Below are 19,428 nucleotides of genomic sequence, written 5' to 3'. Positions count from 1 at the left end.
TTTGTGCTTAGGGGACATGCAAGGGGAAGACAAGACCATTGCAGAGACTGTATGCAGTAACCTAATAAGATATACCTTGTTTGAGATAATGTCCTATTTGATATTCTGATCATGAAACCTTGATAAGTAAATCAGGTATAAGAATCTTAGAGTCATGAGTTCTTAATTCAATAAAAATGATACAAATTAGAAAAAAAGAGAAACATAGTTACCAGTGCTTAAAGTTATAAACATCTAGAGCGACTGAACTGAACTGAACTGAACCCTCTGTCACAATTTCTTTGCTGTTTTATCACATTCTATTAGTGATGTCGCCTTTGTTACTTTTGTGATCATCTCACAGATTTAGATCCAGGTTTGATCCCTGGGTAGGGAAGATCCCCTGGAGAAGGAAATGGCAACCCACTTCAGTACCCTTGCCTGGAGGATTCCACGGACAGAACCGGGCAGGCTATAGTCCATGGGATCGCAAAGAGTCTGACACAACTGTGTGACTAACTTTCACTTTCACAGATTTTTAGAAGAAATTTTGGAAGAAAACTGAGAAACAATCTTAATTTATCCCCTTTCCCAGTATTTCCAGCTTATACAATAGAACATCAGTGATTCATAATCTAGCAATCCAGAAATACACTATATGGACAACTAAGTTTAAAAATAGTGCACACTCCATTCCATTGTTGGAGATTCATAGCATGTATGTGGATATCAACGGTTCTGAGATGTATTTTTATTTTACAAAAACAGATACAGCCTGATATGTGTCTGATCTAGACACTCTCCCTTTAGCAGATTAATCCATTTAAACTTAGAACAAAGCTATGAGAGCTACCATTATTATCCCATTGTATATAACAGGGAATGAGAAATTACAACATTGTTTTCAAGATCACAAATCTAGGATGAGGTAGAACTGAGGTTTGCACCCAGGCTGTTGGCTCCTGAATCTATTCCCTTACTCACTGTTCATGCTATGGCTCTATACAAGCTAAAAGTAATGTTAACTCTTTATATAGGTTTTACAGCTGAAGAGTTGGTATCTTTTATAAACCAGTCTTTCCAAAATTGGAAGCCAATATTTTCTTCAAACTAACTTTAATAGTATTATTTTTTATTAAATTATTTTAGCTATAAAGAAAAAAAAATCATACAAATAGAAATGACTACAGTAGTGAGCTGCAGATGAGAGCTGGCCTGACTGTGGCTGGCTGTCATTTAAAAATTCAGTGTTTGAATGTTTGGTTACCAAAGGGGAAATGTGAGAGGGAGGGAAAAAATAGGAATTTGGGGTAACATATACACACCACTATAAAATAGATAGGACCTGCTCAATAGCACAGGGAACTATACTCAGTATTTTGTAATAACATATATCATGAAAGAATCTGAAGAAGAATATGTATAGATGTATAACTAAATCACTTTGCTGTACACTTGAAACTAACACAACATTGTAAATCAACTATAACTTATATCCTTCTCCAAAGAAAAAATTAATTAGTAAAAAAATAGTATTTGTTAGTATTGGTACTGCTCTGTTATAGGGTGATCCAAGTTTGGAATTTTTTTCCATAGTACTTTTATAGCTTACATCGGGTGTGCACCCATTTTTATGCATGTGTATACATAAATATCTCTATTCACACACAGAGACACACACACTTAGTATGCAATGTTTTAAAATTATCAGTAAAATTTTACACATTAGGAAATGTATATATCTTACAATCTTCATGCTAGGTTATTCCTGTGGGTTACTAATGGAATGTTTCTATTTTATATTTTCTATCCATCATCAACTGTCTCTTCAAAGCCTTCCTTGACCAACTTAGTATAGAATAAACTCTATAAGGTTCAGTTCAGTTCAGTTCAGTCACTCAGTCGTGTCCGACTCTTTGCGACCCCATGAATCACAGCACGCCAGGCCTCCCTGTCCATCACCAACTCCCGGAGTTCACTCAAACTCATGTCCATCGAGTCGGTGATGCCATCCAGACATCCCATTCTCTGTCGTCCCCATCTCTTCCCACCCCCAATCCCTTTCAGCATCAGAGTCTTTTCCAGTGAGTCAACTCGTCGCATGAGGTGGCCAAAGTATTGGAGTTTCAGCTTTAGTATCAGTCCTTCCAATGAATACCCAGGATTGATCTCCTTTAGAATGGACTGGCTGGATCTCCGTGCAGTCCAAGGGACTCTCTATAAGGCTAACTGAATTAATTTTATGTTTGTTTATTTCAATTGTATGTATGTATTTTTTTCTGCAAATAGATTATGTGTTTCAGAAAGGCAGAAAGCATTACTTACCGTATTGCCATTATACCCTTAGCAGAAAGTATATTGCTCAATTAAGTTAATTAAATATTTTTTTTATTCTTTTAAAATTCACCTGTCATAAATTTTGTTAGGAAATGCTTAACTATATTGTAAAAAGTACTCCCATTTTTCTTTTGGTTAATCAGCTTATTCGACCACTGTAAAATCCTGAGTAGCTCCTTGTAAATATATATGTAAATAAATCTGTTGTTGTAGCAAAGTCACCTCTAGTGAGCATGGCTTTGCATGCACACCCCAGATAGAGGTGTTAAAGCATTAAAGCATAGCACACTTATGTATGTTATCAGTTTTGATATTATTCATCCTTTATTCAAGTTAGCTAGCTTATAATAAATTATGTTAACTTTGATTTTAATCATGTGTTCTCAGTTAACTTTCTTAAAAATATATAAATGTCATAGCTAGATAAAACTTTGACTTTAAATTACCTTTTTTCTGAGCTCAATTATATTTTACCCCTAAAAAATAATGAGAGAGAGAGAGAAAGAGAGAGGGGAAAGAATAAGACTTAATACAGCACAAGATAGCCTACTGCTGCCATGAATGACAGATTCCTGGTGCCATGAGACTCTGGAAATTATAACCATATCAAGCTCTGGGTTGCAGAACATCAAATAAAATGCTCCTTTAAGGTGAATCACTCAGCAAGTCAATGGGTAAGTTTGGCATTCCAAGACTTTGCTCAAGAAAATCCAGCATCATGTAATTGCCTGCCACCATCTGTGACTATTTTGGAGAAATAGAAAACTCTCAGATTTAAGGAGGGGCATGTGGAGATAAATAGAACTGTGCTACTCACAAAACAAAGACAAAATAGATATCTCTTGTTTGTAATCAGCAAACATCTCTTCATTATCATGCATTCAATAGATTTTGCTATTTTTAAAGTCAAATACAATCAGAGGAAGAAAAAGGAATTGCTTCTGAAAATAAATGCACCAGTCTCCTGTGTTTTTAAACCAATTTATCTCCTGAGATTTTAAGTGTCTGTCTAAAACCACATGGAAAAAATTGACACATTTATGTCATCAGCAAGGCTATTTTTTACTGACTTATTGATTTATCAAGCATGTGTGTGATGGGGACGAGTTTTCTGGTTTCACTGGCAGCTCTGGCTAATTCAAAATGACTTAGACAGCCAACACATTTCCTACTAAGTCAATTAGCATATAGTTAATTGAAAAATGGTAGCTTGGGCAAACTTGCCTTTATTTTCAGCTTGGAGACAGAGGTCTGTTTAGGAAAAGAGAGTCCATTTTGATCCTAGTTGCTTCTTTACATTACCAGTCATTGAAGTAATTGACCATTTATTGCACCTGCTCAAAAATTCAGGATGCAGGGTATAATAAAATGAGCATTTGTGTAATTACATTAGCTTGAAGACTCTTTTACTTAGAGACAACTGCCATCCATCACATCATTCTCTAATCCCTCGGTGTTTGTTTGGATGATGGAATATTCCAAAGCTAATGTGAGGTGTTTCTTTTAAAAATTATATCTTGGGGTATTTGAAATGAAAAATGTGATGATCAACATTTGTCACATTATAGAAAAAGGATGAGTAGGGGAAATTTTTTAAAATTCTACTAAATGACAGTGACTCTGAAGTGTTACTAGGAGCAAAGCAAGAAAATAACATCCCTTTTTCTTACAACTCTGTTTAACAGATGAATGTCTCTGTAAGTCGAATGAATGAAAGTCAACACATAAATTTATAATTAAACCTAATTTTCCCTTCTGTGGCTAATTCCTAACCTAAACCATAAAGCAACAAAAAGTGCCTTACTAAGAGACTTCTCCTTGAATCTTAGGGATCAAAGACAAGAAGAGAGAAATTCCATTATTATCACTAGCTAGCTTTATTATTTTCAGCTTATTTAAACATTTTGAGTTTCAGCTTCTTTCCAGATGTATCGTATGGATTATATCTCATATTATAAGACACGTAAGTATGTATGGTAAAAATTACAAAAGGTGTGGGGAAATTATAATATTTATAATATTTTCTTTACAATATTTTGTTATGAATTCTTTCCCACCTATCTGTCAAGAATAGATGGTAGTAAGTTAGTGACAGGGAATGGGTATTTTTAATAGATGGAGCAATTATTACTCCAGTTTAGAAAATAAAGTTGATTTTTAAATTTGTTTTTCATGTATAAAATTTTGCTCAATGAAGCAGAGAAGACAATATCATAGGTGATTGCCAGAGGTGGTGATGAAGGCTGGATGAAAGAGGTTGAGGTGGTAAAGTGTATAATCTTCCAGTTATGAAATAAATAAGTCCTGGAGCTGTATATACAGCATGGTGATTATAGTTGATAGCAATATATTATATATTTGAAAGTTACTAAGAGAGTAAATCTTAAAAGTTCTCATCACAAGAGAAAAAACCTTGCAACTGTGATGTGTGGTGATGAATGTTAACTTAGACTTATTGTGATAATTTCAAAATATACATATATGTCGATTTATGTTATACAACTGAAATTAATACAATGTTATATGTTTCAATGAAATAGCTCAATAAATTAAAAAAAACAACTTTACACTGTTTCCTAGTCTATCCATCCATCCATTTATTCCACAAATAATTTTAAGCAACTTAGTCATATTAAGAATTCTGAGAGGCACAGGAAGATGGCAGAGGAATAGGACAGGGTGACCAATTTCTCCCCCACAAAATCAGCAAAAGAACATTTGAACGCTGAGTAAATCCCACAAAACAACTTCTGAATACCAGCAGAGGACATCAGGCACCCGGAAAAGCAGCCCATAGTCTTCAAAAGGAGGTAGGAAATAGTATAAAAGATAAAAAGAGAGACAAAAGAGGGAGGGACGGAGCTCCATCCTGGGAAGGGAGGCTTAAAAAAAAAGAAAAAGAGAGAGAGAAGTTTCCAAACACCTGGAAACACTGGCGAGTGGAACCTCAGTGGGCCACACAACTGGGAGACAAAAGACATAAATAATTAAAACCCACAGACTAAGTGCCCAGAGGAAACTCTCAGCGAAGAAGTGGCACAGACACCCACACCCCCCACTAGCAGGCGATGGCTGTCAGGGAGGGCGCTTAGAGGGAGAACCGGGCTTGAACGCCCCAGGGCAAACTGAGCTTCAATGCCCCAGGCCAAACTGAGGGCGCGAACTTAAGATAGTGAAGCAGACGCTGCAGCTAAAAGGCGAAAAGGCTGCGAAAAGCCTGCAAAAAGCCCCAACCTAAGACTCCGCCAGCCCTGCTCACAGAACAAAGGACTGAGCAGAGTGAGCCAGCAGCGGGAGGCCCATCCCCCAGCCCCTGCCTATACAGGCAGCGAGGGCGGCCAGCGCCAGAAGGGGCAGCTGCGGCCCCAGAGAGTCTTCCCATACCAAGCTGCAGGCAGGCTTCCTTGCTAACCAAGACGTCTTGGGTTCAGGCCGGTCGATATCTGCCTGAGAAAGTGCACCGGTTGTACATGCAGAAAACCGAGCGGCAGGGACCAGGAAGGCAATAAGTCACAGCCACCGTGCTCACCAAATGCCTGGTCACCTGAGCTGCTCGGACCGGGGAAAGCACAAAACGCAGGCCCAGCCAAGTCTGTGCCTTTGTGGAGTACCCGAGGACCTGAACCTGAGCTGCTCACACCTGGGAAGTGCATGCAACCCAGCGCCAGCCACGGACAGCTCCCGGCAGAGCAACCTAGACCAGCAAAAACAGAAAGCACACACACCGCGAGTGGGAGCATTCCCAGTAGAGCCGAGACACTGCGAGCACTCCCCACAGATGCCAGGGATATTTGTTAGCTGTGATCCTCCCTCCCTACAGCAGGACAGAACAGGTGCGCCAGGGAAAAAAATAGTGTCCACCACAGCATCCTGGTGTCAGGATGGGAATTAGACACTGAGGAGAGCAGAAAACAGAAGAGTTTTTTCAACAGAAGGAACTACCTTGGAAGTAACAGGGGGAGAAGCCTTGAGCCTACTGCAAGAATAAGACTGAAAAACAAAGGCAGAGGCTTAAGTCCAAATCCTGAGAACAACAGAGATCTCCTGTTCCAGAGAAAATTAATTGATAGGTACTCATTAAAGGCCTCCATACATACACTGAAACCAGGCACCACCCAAGGGTCAACAAGCTTCAGTGAAAGACATCCTACACAAGCTATCCAGTAACACAGGAGAATAGCACTGAGCTTCAATATACAGGCTGCCCAAAGCCACTCCAAACCCATTGACATCTCAAACTAATTACTGAACACTTCATTGCACTCCAGAGAGAAGAAATCCAGCTCCACCCACCAGAACATCGACACAAGCTTCCCTAACCAGGGAACCTTGTCAAGTCACCCATCCAACCCCACACACAATGAGGTAACTACATAATAAAGAGAACTGCACAAACTGCCAGAAGACAGAAAGGCCACCCCAAACACAGCAATATAAGCAAGATGAAGAGGAAGAGAAATATTTAGCAAGTAAAGGAACAGGATAAATGTCCACCAACACAAACAAAAGAGGAAGATATAGGGAACCTACCTGATAAAGAATTTCGAATTTTAATTGTGAAAATTATTTGTATGTTTTTACCTTTGTGAAGCAAATTGTTTCCAGTTGACTTGCAGTACTTTCTGAGATTCAAAACGACAATTTATAAAGACACTTGCTAAAATGTAATTCAACTTATATGAACACATATTTACATTTTCATAACTCCAGTTTCTAGAAATAATAGTGATGTAATTAAGTAATTAACAAATTAATTGGATAAGTAAATTTTATTTATTTATTTTTAGCCCCGAGTGTACATGTGTTCCCCATCTTGAAACCCCCTCCCACCTCCCTCCCCATCCCATCCCTCTGGTATTTTTTTTTAATTTATTTATTTTAATTGGAGGCTAATTACTTTACATTATTGTATTGGTTTTGCCATACATTGACATGAATCTGTCCCCGGTGTACATGTGTTCCCCATCTTAACCCCCCTCCCACCACCCTTCCCATCCTATCCCTCTGGTTCATCCCAGTACACCAGCCTCAAGCATCCTGTATCAAGGATCGAACTTGGACTGGCGATTTGTTTCACATATGATATTGTACATGTTTCAATGCCATTCTCCCAAATCATCCCACCCTTGCCCTCTCCCACAGAGCCCAAAAGACTGTTCTATATATCTGTATCTCTTTTGCTGTCTCGTATACAGGGTCGTCGTTATCATCTTTCTAAATTCCATATATATTACCCTAAGACACATATTAATCAAATTAACAAAGATCAAACACAAAGAACAAATATTAAAAGCAGCAAGGGAAAAACAACAAATAACACACAAGGGGATCCCCATAAGGATAACAGCTGACTTTCAACAGAAACTCTTTAGGACAGGAGGGAATGGCAAGACATACTTAAAGTGATGAAAGAAAGTAACCTACAGCCCAGATTACTGTACCCAGCAAGGATCTCATTCAAATATGAAGGAGAAATCAAAAGCTTTACAGACAAGCAAAAGCTGAGAGAATTCAACATCACCAAACCAACTCTCCAACAAATACTGAAGGATCTTCTCTAGACAGGAAACACAGAAAGGGTATATAAACTTGAACCTAAAACAATAAAGAAAATGGCAATGGGATCATACTTATCAATAATCACCTTAAACGTAAATGGGTTGAATGCCCCAACCAAAAGACAAAGGCTGGCTGAATGGATACAAAAACAAGACCCCTATATATGTTGTCTACAAGAGACCCACCTCAAAACAAGGGACACATACAGACTGAAAGTGAAGGTCTGGAAAAAGATATTCCACGCGAATAGAGACCAAAAGAAAGCAGGAGTAGCAATACTCATATCAGATAAAATAGACTTTAAAACAAAGGCTGTGAAAAGAGACAAACAAGGAAACTACATAATGATCAAAGGATCAATCCAAGAAGAAGATATAAGAATTATAAATATATATGCACCCAACATAGGAGCACGACAATATGTAAGACAATTACTAACAAGTATGAAAGGGGAAATTAACAATAACACAATAATAGTGGGAGACTTTAATACCCCACTCACACCTATGGATAGATCAACTAAACAGAAAATTAACAAGGAAACACAAACATTAAATGATACAATAGACCAGTTAGACCTAATAGATATCTATAGGACATTTCACCCCCAAACAATGAATTTAACCTTTTTCTCAAGCGCACACGGAACCTTTTCCAGAATAGATCACATCCTGGGCCATAAATCTAGCCTTGGTAAATTCAAAAAAATTGAAATCATTCCAAGCATCTTTTCTGACCACAATGCAGTAAAATTAGATCTCAATTACGGGAGAAAAACTATTAAAAATTCCAACATATGGAGGCTGAACAACACGCTGAATAATGAACGAATCATAGAAGAAATCAAAAGAGAAATCAAAATATGCATTGAAATGAATGAAAATGAAAACACAACAACCCAAAACTATAGGACGCATGGCTGAAAAAAGACACATGGCAAAGGCGCACCCATAAAGATGGCGCCTGACGGATGTCAGGAGGGTGTGGCCCCAGATAATCACAAAAAATTGTGATTGGCCCCTGAACACTTCCCCTTTCATGAACAGTGCATGATCACCCTAGATCTCTGTTGTGACGTCAGTGCGTGACAACCTGACCTTTAATATGATTGAAGCCGACCACAGGAAGTCCCTTGCAAAACCCCCACGCTTGCCTTTATATACGGAGAGCTTGTAACAATAAAGCGGAACTGCCTTGACAGAACCCCTGCTGCGTCTGAGTGTCCTTCTCCTGGTGAAGAGGGCTGCAGCGTGGGCAGCCAGCTCACCCTTCCCCTGGGGTTTCTTCCCCGCCGCTCTGGCAAGGGGAGGCAAAACGGGCGCCACATCTGAGGCCGAGGACTCGCCAACGCCTTGCTCTCCCCCGTGGTGCTACCGGGGGAGAAACAAGGGGACCCTACATCTGGCGCCGTGACTCGGATCCCCTGGGAGAAAGAGAGCCCTCATCGCATGGTCTTGAAAGAGAGACGATGAAAAGGTTCCTCGAGCCTCTGTGTGACGCTCCCATCGAGGAGTGCAACCCCAAGTCAAGTGTATTAAGGTTGAAAAGAAACCTTCAAGGGTGGGAGCTATAATCCTTCCCTCCTATCCTCCCCTTCTCTCTCTCTCTCTCTCCCTCTTTCTCTCTCTCTCACTCGGGGAGTTCAGTGAATGGCAATTGCTCACAGGCATAATTGAGGCTACCTACCCAGGGCACTCCCTGGGGGAAGCCAAAGACCCCTTGAGCTGAGAGCTTAGTGATGGGAGCCCAATTGGGTGAACCCCCCCTTTTGTTTCCCTTTCTTTCTCTCACTTCTTGCCGAGAGTGAGGCCAGAACCCCTGTGGGCACGGAACAGGCACTTCAAAGCTGATAGGGCACCAGCCACTTGAAGACGCCCATGACAGGATACGGGGGTCAGAGAATGGGCTAGAGGCCCTTAGGGCACCCGCTCCCATCAAGAAAATTTCTGTGCATCGACAAAGGTACACGGTTCCATAAGCATCACACAGGCCTAATCACTCGGCCACCACCGCTCCCCATAGGACCTTTCTCGGTGAACACTCTTGGCAAACGTGCCTTCCCCTGTTTGCTCACCATGGGGACTACCATTAGCAAAACCGATGAGCCTGCTCTGAAGGCCCTGAAGTACATGCTTAAAAGTGAAAAAGTGAAAGTGAAGTCGCTCAGTCATGTCCGACTTGTTGCGACCCCGTGGACTGTAGCCTACCAGGGTCCTCTGTCCATGGGATTCTCCAGGCAAGAATACTGGAGTGGGTTACCATTTCCTTCTCCATGCTTAAAAGTAGAGGACTCTAAATCTCCGAATCCCAGGCCATCAAAGTCTGGGGGGCTATTACCAGATTGATCCCATGGATAGATTCGGCCAACCTATTCTCATGGGATACCTGGGATAGAGTCCAAACTCTAGCTAGAAAAAGGGAAATCCAGGATGGAGAGGAGCCACCCTTGGGACCTGTTTCACCCCTGAAAAAGGACAGGTAAACGAGGGAGAGATTACCACCCATAACGCTGAAAAGCAATGGGAACAATTTGATGATGAGCGGGCCACCATAAATTTCGAGGAGAAAGAGAGGGGACCAACTATAGCCAATAATTTGTGGCCTCCCTCGGGGGAAGAAAAAAGGTCCAACCAGACTGAAGACTTCCTTAGCACTCCCAGCGCCCCAGAGGCCCCAACTTATAAGTCTAATCTGTACCCCCCTCTGCCGCCCCCCCTCAAAGGGGGGCTCGATAATGTTCCCCCATGGAGATTAGGGGAATCCCCATGAAAAGGGAGGACCTATCCCGAAGACCCTTGGGGGGCACCATCACCATTTAACCCAGACTCAATACAGGCCTTCCCCATAAATGTAAATCCCGGGGGGAACCAGCCAGTGGCCTGGTACCCTTGGGAAGCCCAAGACCTAAAAGAGCTCAAGAAGGCCGTAGCAGAAGATGGCCCCAATTCTCCATGGGCAGAGACTATTCTCCAGGGTCTAGCTCATCAGCCTTGCACGACCCAAGATTGGAAAATGCTATGTAAGGCGGTACTCCCCAGTAACACCTACATTAAGTGGTGTGCCTTTTTCAAGGAGGAATGTCATGCCCAAGCGGAAAGAAACCAAGCTGCTAACCCCGTCATCCCTGTAACTTTAGGGATGTTATCCGAAACGGCAGATCAATGGAGCACGGGACCCCAACAGGCCACTATCCCTGCTCCTTATACAGACCAGGTGCGAGCCATATGCCTAGCCGCCTGGAGAAAATTAGCTGAAGGTCCCAGCGAACCCCCATATCCGACATTACCCAAAAAAATAACGAGGACTTCTCCACCTTCATAGATAGAGTGGAAAAAAGCATGCAAAGAAAATTCCCCCCAGACCCCTTAAAAGATCAATTTGTCAAAATGCTGGTATGGGAAGGGATGAATTCCGACCACAAAGTGGCCTGCGCAGGGCAGAAAGATCGATCCATGGAACGATGGGTAGTAGCCACCAAAGATATTGGGACATAGCACCACCAAACTCAAGCGATGGTGGCTGCGGTGGAGGCTCAAACCAAGGCGATAGCTGATGCCCTCGCCTCTGCCTTCAGCAAGGTGTCCATGCCCAAGGTGCCTCCCCTGAAGGGACCCTCAAAAATAAAAAAAACAGGCAATTGTTTTCAATGTGGAAAGGAAGGGTACTTTAAAAAGGACTGCCCCCTGAGGCCGGGGAGAATTGGAAATAGAGGGTCACCAACAACCCCCTGTCCACGTTGTAAAAAGGGATACCACTGGAAAATAGATTGTAGGTCCAAATTTGATAAAGATGGGAAACCTTTAAACTAAATGAGGGGCACTCCCCAGCTCCGTCATCTCAAGGGGAAGCCCCAAGCCCTCCTCCCTGGGTATGGCAGTCTGAGGTTACTGAACTCTCCCAAGAGATGTCTGATAAATTAGAAAAGTCCTTCCCTGGGTGCAATTCTACCAGAAGGCCCCCTTACCAACTAATGGGCATTAACAACCCAGACCTACCGACAAGAGATCAAATGGACTGTCCCTATAGTACCAGGGCTGAGACCAAAAATGGATATAACAATAGGAGGAAAAAGATTTAGATATCTAGTAGACACCGGGGCAGACACAACTATACTGAGGCAAGAACAGGTTCCTCCCACATGGCCCATGGCCGAGGGACCTCAACTAGCGGGCATCGGGGGCATTACATCCTCCAAGGAATCCTCCAATTGGCTCAAATGGGAGGATTCTGATGGCTCTGAGGGCCTAGTCAAGCCCCTAATCGCCACAGGACTCAATGCCAACCTATTAGGGCAAGACATTCTAGGGCAAGCCGACACATATATAACCACTGACTATCGGGGTTTTTACCAAGATTTATTAGATGAAGAAGAATATCAACAGCAATTCCAACCTCCCGGAATCCCCAACTACCGGGGAGATCCAGAATTTGAAAAGATAAGGAAGGGAGAACCACTGACTAGATGGAAGCCTCACCCCCAATCCTAAAGGCCACTGCTCCCTCGGCGCCCCCTATCGTTTGGACGCCTGGACCCCCTATATGGGTGGAGCAGTGGCCACTTCCCTTTCCCAAACTCCAGACATTACAATCTTTAATAGAGGAACAACTTAAACTGGGACATATCCGGCCATCTAACAGCCCCTGGAATACCCCCGTCTTTGTTATCAAAAAGGCCTCTGAAAAATGGCGCCTCTTGCAAGACCTCAGAAAGGTTAATGAAAGGATGAAAATTCCAGGGACACCCCTAAGAGGGATGCCCTCGGTCCCCGCCATTCCCGTTGCCCTGCACCTCCTGATAATAGATATTAAAGATTGCTTCTTTTCGATACCTCTGGACCCACAAGATTATGAAAAATTTGCCTTTTCGGTACCTTCTGTTAATTATGAAGGTCTGGACAAACGATATGAATGGGTTGTCCTGCCTCAAGGGATGGATAACAGTCCATCCTTCTGTCAACAATATGTGGCTAATCTTACTCAGCCCGTCCGACTACTATCCAACATCTTATTATACTTATATATGGATGATATTCTTGGGGCACCCGATACCGCCAAGCTTGCACGGGCCTCCAAATTACTATTTGACTGTCTTGCCCGGGGACAACTCATAATCTCTCCTGACAAAATCCAGCATGTCCCGCCTTTCAAAGTCCTGGGGACCCAACTTACACTTGAGGTGGTCTCCCACCTTAAGCCACAGATAACTATCAAAGAAACTTATTCCTTGGTTGAGCTCCATAGCCTTCTGGGGGAAATCAACTGGCTACGGCCCTGGATCCCCATATCCACAGGGGACCTAATACCCCTCTTTAATTTATTAAAAGACAGACTCCCTGTCCCCGCCCCATAAACAGGTTATTAAAAGAGTTCAACAGGCTCTTAATACTGCTCAAATTTCTCGCTACGACTCCACTCAAGAGCTTCAATTATGGAACTTGGCCTCCCCAGAAACACTCCTGTCTGTGCTAATAGAAACAGACAAACCCTTACAATGGATCCATGTCTCTCTGGGGGGGAGGACCCCGAGTCTACACCTGCCTAGACCAGATGGCTGATCTGATACAAAAGGGAAGGGACACTTCAATCAGGTGCTTTGCCCATGAGCCCAAAAAAATTGTTGTCCCCTACAGATTGGCTGACTTCCAATGGATCCAGAGAAACAACAACTGAGTGGCCTTAGCTTTCAAAGCATTCTTGGGAAAGACTGACTGTCACTATGGGCCTCACAAAGGGGTTGCTGCCTTTTGCCAGTTACCCTGGAGGGCACCTCAATTATTCCCTTCCAAGCCCGTAATAGATGCCTCCGTCTTCACAGACGGAGGAAAGCATGGCACAGCCATTGTCATCTTTGAACCCTCCTCAGCCCCTACCGGTGCCCCCCCACCGACACCATTGCCCATGCCACAGGGCTCAGCACAATACAAAGAACTCTTTGCTGTCATTCTGGTGCTCTCTAAGGTCCCAGGTCCCATGAATCTTTTTACCAACAGTCTCTATGTGAAAAATCTGCTCCCTGGGCTTCCCCAATATCATATTCTGTTAGATGATAATCCTATTACCCCCTTTATGATACAGGCACACATACTCCTTCAGGCAAGGGATCAACCTATCTATTTACACCACCTCAGAGGCCACCAAAACCTGCCTGGGATGCTATCATTAGGAAATTCCATGGCAGATCAGCTTGCATCTACCCATGTATATACACTCCAACAGGCACAGAATCTCTACAACCTAACCCATATTAATTGGAGAGGCCTACACCAAAGGTTCCCACAAATACCTATCAAGGATCTAAGGAGGATCATACATACCTGCCAGTCCTGTATCCCATTCTTGCAGGTTCCTCCATTGCAATCACCAGGGGTTAACCCTCAAGGACTAAAACCTAACGTAATATGGCAAACAGATGTCACTCACTATGCCCCCTTTGGTAAACTAAAATATATCTTTGTAGATACATATTCCTATGTCTGCTGGGCCACCACCCATACAGGAGAAAAGGCACAACATGCCAAGAGTCACTTTCTCCAATGTTTTGCTACTCTGGGCCTCCCAGCCCAAGTAAAAACAGATAATGGCCCTGCTTCATAAGCAACTATTTGCAAGGTTTTTTAAACAGTGGAACATCCAGCACACTACAGGCATATCCCATAATCCTCAAGGACAGGCTATAATAGAATGCCAAAACAAAACTTTAAAGCTGCAACTACAAAAACGAAAAGGGGGAATAAACCCTCATCAGCAGTTAGGAATAACCCTTTTTACTTTGAATATTTTAAATTTTTCAAAAAATGAACCACTCACTCCATTCCAGAGACAGTGGTCCAACCAAGAGCCAAGACCAGAGATAACAGTCAGATGGAAAGATCCCCTTACAGGGTTATGGAGAGGGCCAGACCCACTCTTAACATCAGGAAGAGGGTTTGGATGCGTGTTTCCCACAGGGGAAACAAGACCCATCTGGATACCAGCAAGGAATCTTAAATATCTACATGATAACCACCAATTTAGCCCAAGAACCATGAAAGTTCATGAGGCCACCTTCTACTTTTGATCTCTTACAGATTGGCAACTAAGAGGCCTTGTCAAAGGCTTAGATGAACTCTCCCCTTGCCACCTGCAAATCCCAGGATTGTTGGCCTAACTGCAACCTGCCCTCGGACCCCATAGCTGATTTCCTGCGGACAACAAAATGACCATTGTGTTTGTATTAGCTGCACTATTAAGTGTGTTCTTTGCTATAGGCCTTGCATCTGTCGCCCCAGAGGGGTGGCCTCCTGCACTCCGCTTCTCTCTGGTGCTAGGATATCTTGCCTGTTGCAGCTTACTATCGAGAGCTTATTCCTTTGTAATGACCTATCACTCTTGCTTTCTGACCCGTCCACTGGCATAACGGTTTAGCCATGATCTTCTTGTGCCTTATCCTGTTGGCACTTCCCAGGCTTTTAGACACTGCTTCCTGTCCCTGCTCAGAAATTTATAGCTATGTCCATTCCTCGTAATACCACACGACCCCTACGCCATGCACCATGTGCATCAACAAACAGACCAAGTCCTTACTTACTGTTAAAGTGCAAAAGACAGGGAGCCAAAAGAGCAACTGCTATAAGCCAAATGGGAAAAACATATGTTTTTACCCCCGCACTCACATTGGATACTCAGATGGAGGTGGGATACAAGATACTAACAGACATAAGGCACAACAGCAATACATAAATAATATAATTACCCAACTAAAGGCGACTCCCGAACCTTACAAACGCAGAGACCTACTTACTCAGCTGAGGCTTCTCCTGCACCTCCCCCCCCCGACAATCTACATGTCACCCGCCTCCTCAACTCCTCCTTCCAATTTTTTCAGAGTTCACAGAAAAAGCCCTCCGTGGCATGCTGGATATGCATGTCACTAACCCCCTCACCACATATCACAGTCCCTTTGCCCGACACCTGGGTATTAGCAGGCAATTACACTCTCAAAACCAACAATACCACTGAAAGTATCACGCAGCTTATTGGGCCAGTCGCTGACGATGTCTTGCTTGCCGCCTCTTCAAATCTAACTTGCCTTCTTAATACCTCATCCTCTAATATTTCCTATTATAACGACACCCACTCTTGCACCTCATGGGCCCCATGGAACAGTACAAGCAACTGCACCAGCCCTGGGATCTTTCTCCTCTGTGGGACCTATGCCTATTCCTGCCTCCCTCTGGACCCTACAGGGTGGATCTTGGTTTTCTTAGCCCCAGGACTAATCTTCATCAATGAAGGGGATATGGATCAGATTGTTGACCATCATGAGGGGTTACCAACAAAGCCTCCTCACAGAGGATGGCGGGCTATCGTTGCTCCTATCCTAATTGGGACTGGAATAGAGATAGCCCTAGGTGCTGGGATCGGGGGCATTTCAACCTTTGCTCATTTTTATTACAAATTGTCTCATGAACTTAATGAAGACATGGAACAAGTGGTAGAGTCCCTTGTATCCATCCAGAGACAGATTAATTCACTGGCCACAGTAGCCCTACAAAATAGATGGGCCCTTGACCTCATCACTGCAGAAAAGGGGGGAACCTGTCTCTTCTTGGGGGAAGACTGTTGTTACTTTGTTAATGAAAAGGGCATAGTCCAGGGAAAGATAAAAGAGTTAAAAGATAGAATTGAATGCCGGAGAAAGGAATTGCAAAACTTTTACAACCCCCAAGGCCTATGACATCAATTCCTCCCCTGGCTGCTCTCCTTCCTGGGACCAATAATGATCATTGTTATACTTCTTTTAGTTGGACCCTGCCTTGTCAACCTTTTCCAGAAGTTCCTGCAGGAGCGGATTCAGACCATTTCCTGGGAACAAGTGAAGACCATTCTCCTCGCTCAAATACAGGCAACAAACCCAAAGTCCGGAAAGATCCCTGATGACCGTCTGCCAATAGGTTACAAGCCTAAGATGGGGGGCACTCCAGCTGCCCCAACGAGCCAATCTACTCTCCCGGGACATAAAGGGCCCAAGAACCTCAACATACGAGGGTCTAGGGTCCAATGGCACCTTGCACAAGGCCCTTTACTAGTCCTACACCTGTCTGATACAATATGCCTCCATCCAATGCCATCCCGAAGATCAGTTATAGGCCAAGCCCCTCGCCACAAAGCCTAAGTCCGGCCAGCCCTCCAAAAGACCTTCAGCCAGGTCTTAAGCCGCCGGGGCCTATGCTTGACTGGATAGCCAATGACGGGTAAGATCCCCAGAGGGGGACAACCTAAGACAGGCACAGTCATTGAGTCTCTGGCTAGGCCATGCAGGTGGCCCTCGATGGCTCCCAAGAGAGACCCCACAAATAAATAAAAAAGGATGATATATAGGGCACATGGCTGAAAAAAGACACATGGCAGAGGCACACCCATAAAGATGGCGCCTGACGGATGTCAGGAGGGCGCGGCCCCAGATAATCATAAAAAATCGTGATTGGCCCCTGAACACTTCCCCTTTCATGAACAGTGCATGATCACCCTAGACCTCTGTTGTGATGTCAGCGCATGACGACCTGACCTTTAATATGATTGGAGCCGACCGCAGGAAGTCCCTTGCAAAACCCCCATGCTTGCCTTTATATATGGAGAGCTTGTAACAATAAAGCGGAACTGCCTTGACAGAACCCCCACTGCGTCTGAGTGTCCTTCTCTGGGCGAGGAGGGCTGTGGGGTGGGCGGCCAGCGCACCCTTCCCCTGGGATTTCTTCCCCGCTGCTCCAGCACGGGGAGGCAAAACGGGTTCTGCATCCGAGGCCAAGGACTCACTGATGCCTTGCTCTCCCCTGCGGCGTCACCGGGGGAGAAACAAGGGGACCCTACACAAAACCTCTGGGACACTGTAAAAGCAGTGCTAAGGAACTGAAGGGGGAAGTTCATTGCAATACAGGCACACCTCAAGAAACAAGAAAAAAGTCAACGAAATAACCTAACTCTACATCTAAAGAAACTAGAAAAGGAAGAAATGAAGAACCCCAGGGTCAGTAGAAGGAAAGAAATCGTAAAAATTAGGGCAGAGATAAATGCAAAAGAAACAAAAGAGACCATAGCAAAAATCAACAAACCCAAAAGCTGGTTCTTTGAGAAGGTAAATAAAATTGACAAACCACTAGCCAGACTCATCAAGAAACAAAAGGAGAAAAACCAAATCAATAAAATTAGAAATGAAAATGGAGAGATCACAACCAACAACACAGAAATACAAAAAATTATTAGAGAATACTATCAGCAATTATATGGCAATAAAATGAATAACTTGGAAAAAATGGACAAATTCCTAGAAAAGTACAACTTTCCAAAACTGAACCAGGAAGAAATAGAAAATCTGAACAGACCCATCACAAGCACGGAACTAGAGGATGTAATCAGAAATCTTCCAGCAAACGAAAGCCCAGGTCCAGAAGGCTTCACAGCTGAATTCTACCAAAAATTTAGAGAAGAGCTAAAACCATGGTCATGTATGGATGTGAGAGTTGGACTGTGAAGAAAGCTGATCGCCGAAGAATTGATGCTTTTGAACTGTGGTGGTGGAGAAGACTCTTGAGAGTCCCTTGGACTGCAAGGAGATCCAAACAGTCCATTCTAGAGGAGATCAATCCCGGGTGTTCATTGGAAGGACTTATGCTAAAGCTGAAACTCCAATACTTTGGTCACCTCATGTGACGAGTTCACTCACTGGAAAAGACTCTGATGCTGGGAGCGATTGGGGGTAGTAGGAGACGGGGATGACAGAGAATGAAGTGGCTGGATGGCATCACCGACTCGATGCACATGAGTTTGAGTGAACTCCGGGAGTTTGTGATGGACAGGGAGGCCTGGCGTGCTGTGATTCATGGGGTCACTAAGAGTCAGACACGACTGAGCAACTGAACTGAACTGAACTGAACTGAGCACCTATTCTACTCAAACTCTTCCAGAAAATTGCTGAGGAAGGGAAGCTTCCAAACACATTCTATGAGGCCACCATCACCCTAATCCCAAAACCTGGGAAAGATCCCACAGAAAAAGAAAACTACAGGCTAATATCACTGATGGACATAGATTCAAAAATCCTTAACAAAATTCTAGCAATCAGATTCCAACAACACATTAAAAAGATCATACATCATGACCAAGTGGGCTTTATCCCAGGAATGCAAGGATTCTTCAATATCCGCAAATCAATCAACATAATACACCACATTAACAAACTGAAAAATAAAAATCATATGATTTTCTCAATAGATGCAGAGAAAGCCTTCGACAAAATACAGCATCCATTTATGATAAAAATCCTCCAGAAAGTGGGAATAGAAGGGACATATCTCAACATAATAAAAGCTATATATGACAAACCCACAGCAAACATTATCCTCAATGGTGAAAAACTGAAAGCTTTTCCCCTAAAGTCAGGAACAAGACAAGGGTGCCCACTCTCACCACTACTATTCAACATAGTTCTGGAAGTTTTGGCTACAGCAATCAGAGCAGAAAAAGACATAAAAGGAATCCAACTTGGAAAAGAAGAAGTAAAATTTTCACTGTTCG

At 43.3% G+C, this 19,428-nt stretch overlaps 1 protein-coding gene across 1 annotated transcript; it reads left to right on the top strand.

Moving 5' to 3' along the window:
- Positions 1 to 15,778: 15,778 nt before the first annotated feature.
- Positions 15,779 to 16,591, top strand: LOC129561687 (syncytin-1-like). The gene has a single exon (XM_055434393.2). The coding sequence runs from the start codon at positions 15,779 to 15,781 to the stop codon at positions 16,589 to 16,591; it is 813 nt and encodes a 270-aa protein (XP_055290368.2).
- Positions 16,592 to 19,428: the final 2,837 nt, after the last annotated feature.

This window comes from Moschus berezovskii, chromosome 5, assembly GCF_049115385.1.
Source record: "Moschus berezovskii isolate FMDL1 chromosome 5, NW_MosBer_1.0, whole genome shotgun sequence".
In the NCBI taxonomy this organism is placed as follows: Eukaryota; Metazoa; Chordata; class Mammalia; order Artiodactyla; family Moschidae; genus Moschus; species Moschus berezovskii.
Note: the sequence above shows the minus strand (reverse complement) of the source record. Positions and strands in the feature narration are given on the sequence as shown.

Bases quoted from the DNA above. Each gene is read 5' to 3' on its own strand.
- LOC129561687 (XM_055434393.2), top strand. From the start codon at position 15,779: ATGTCACTAACCCCCTCACCACATATCACAGTCCCTTTGCCCGACACC.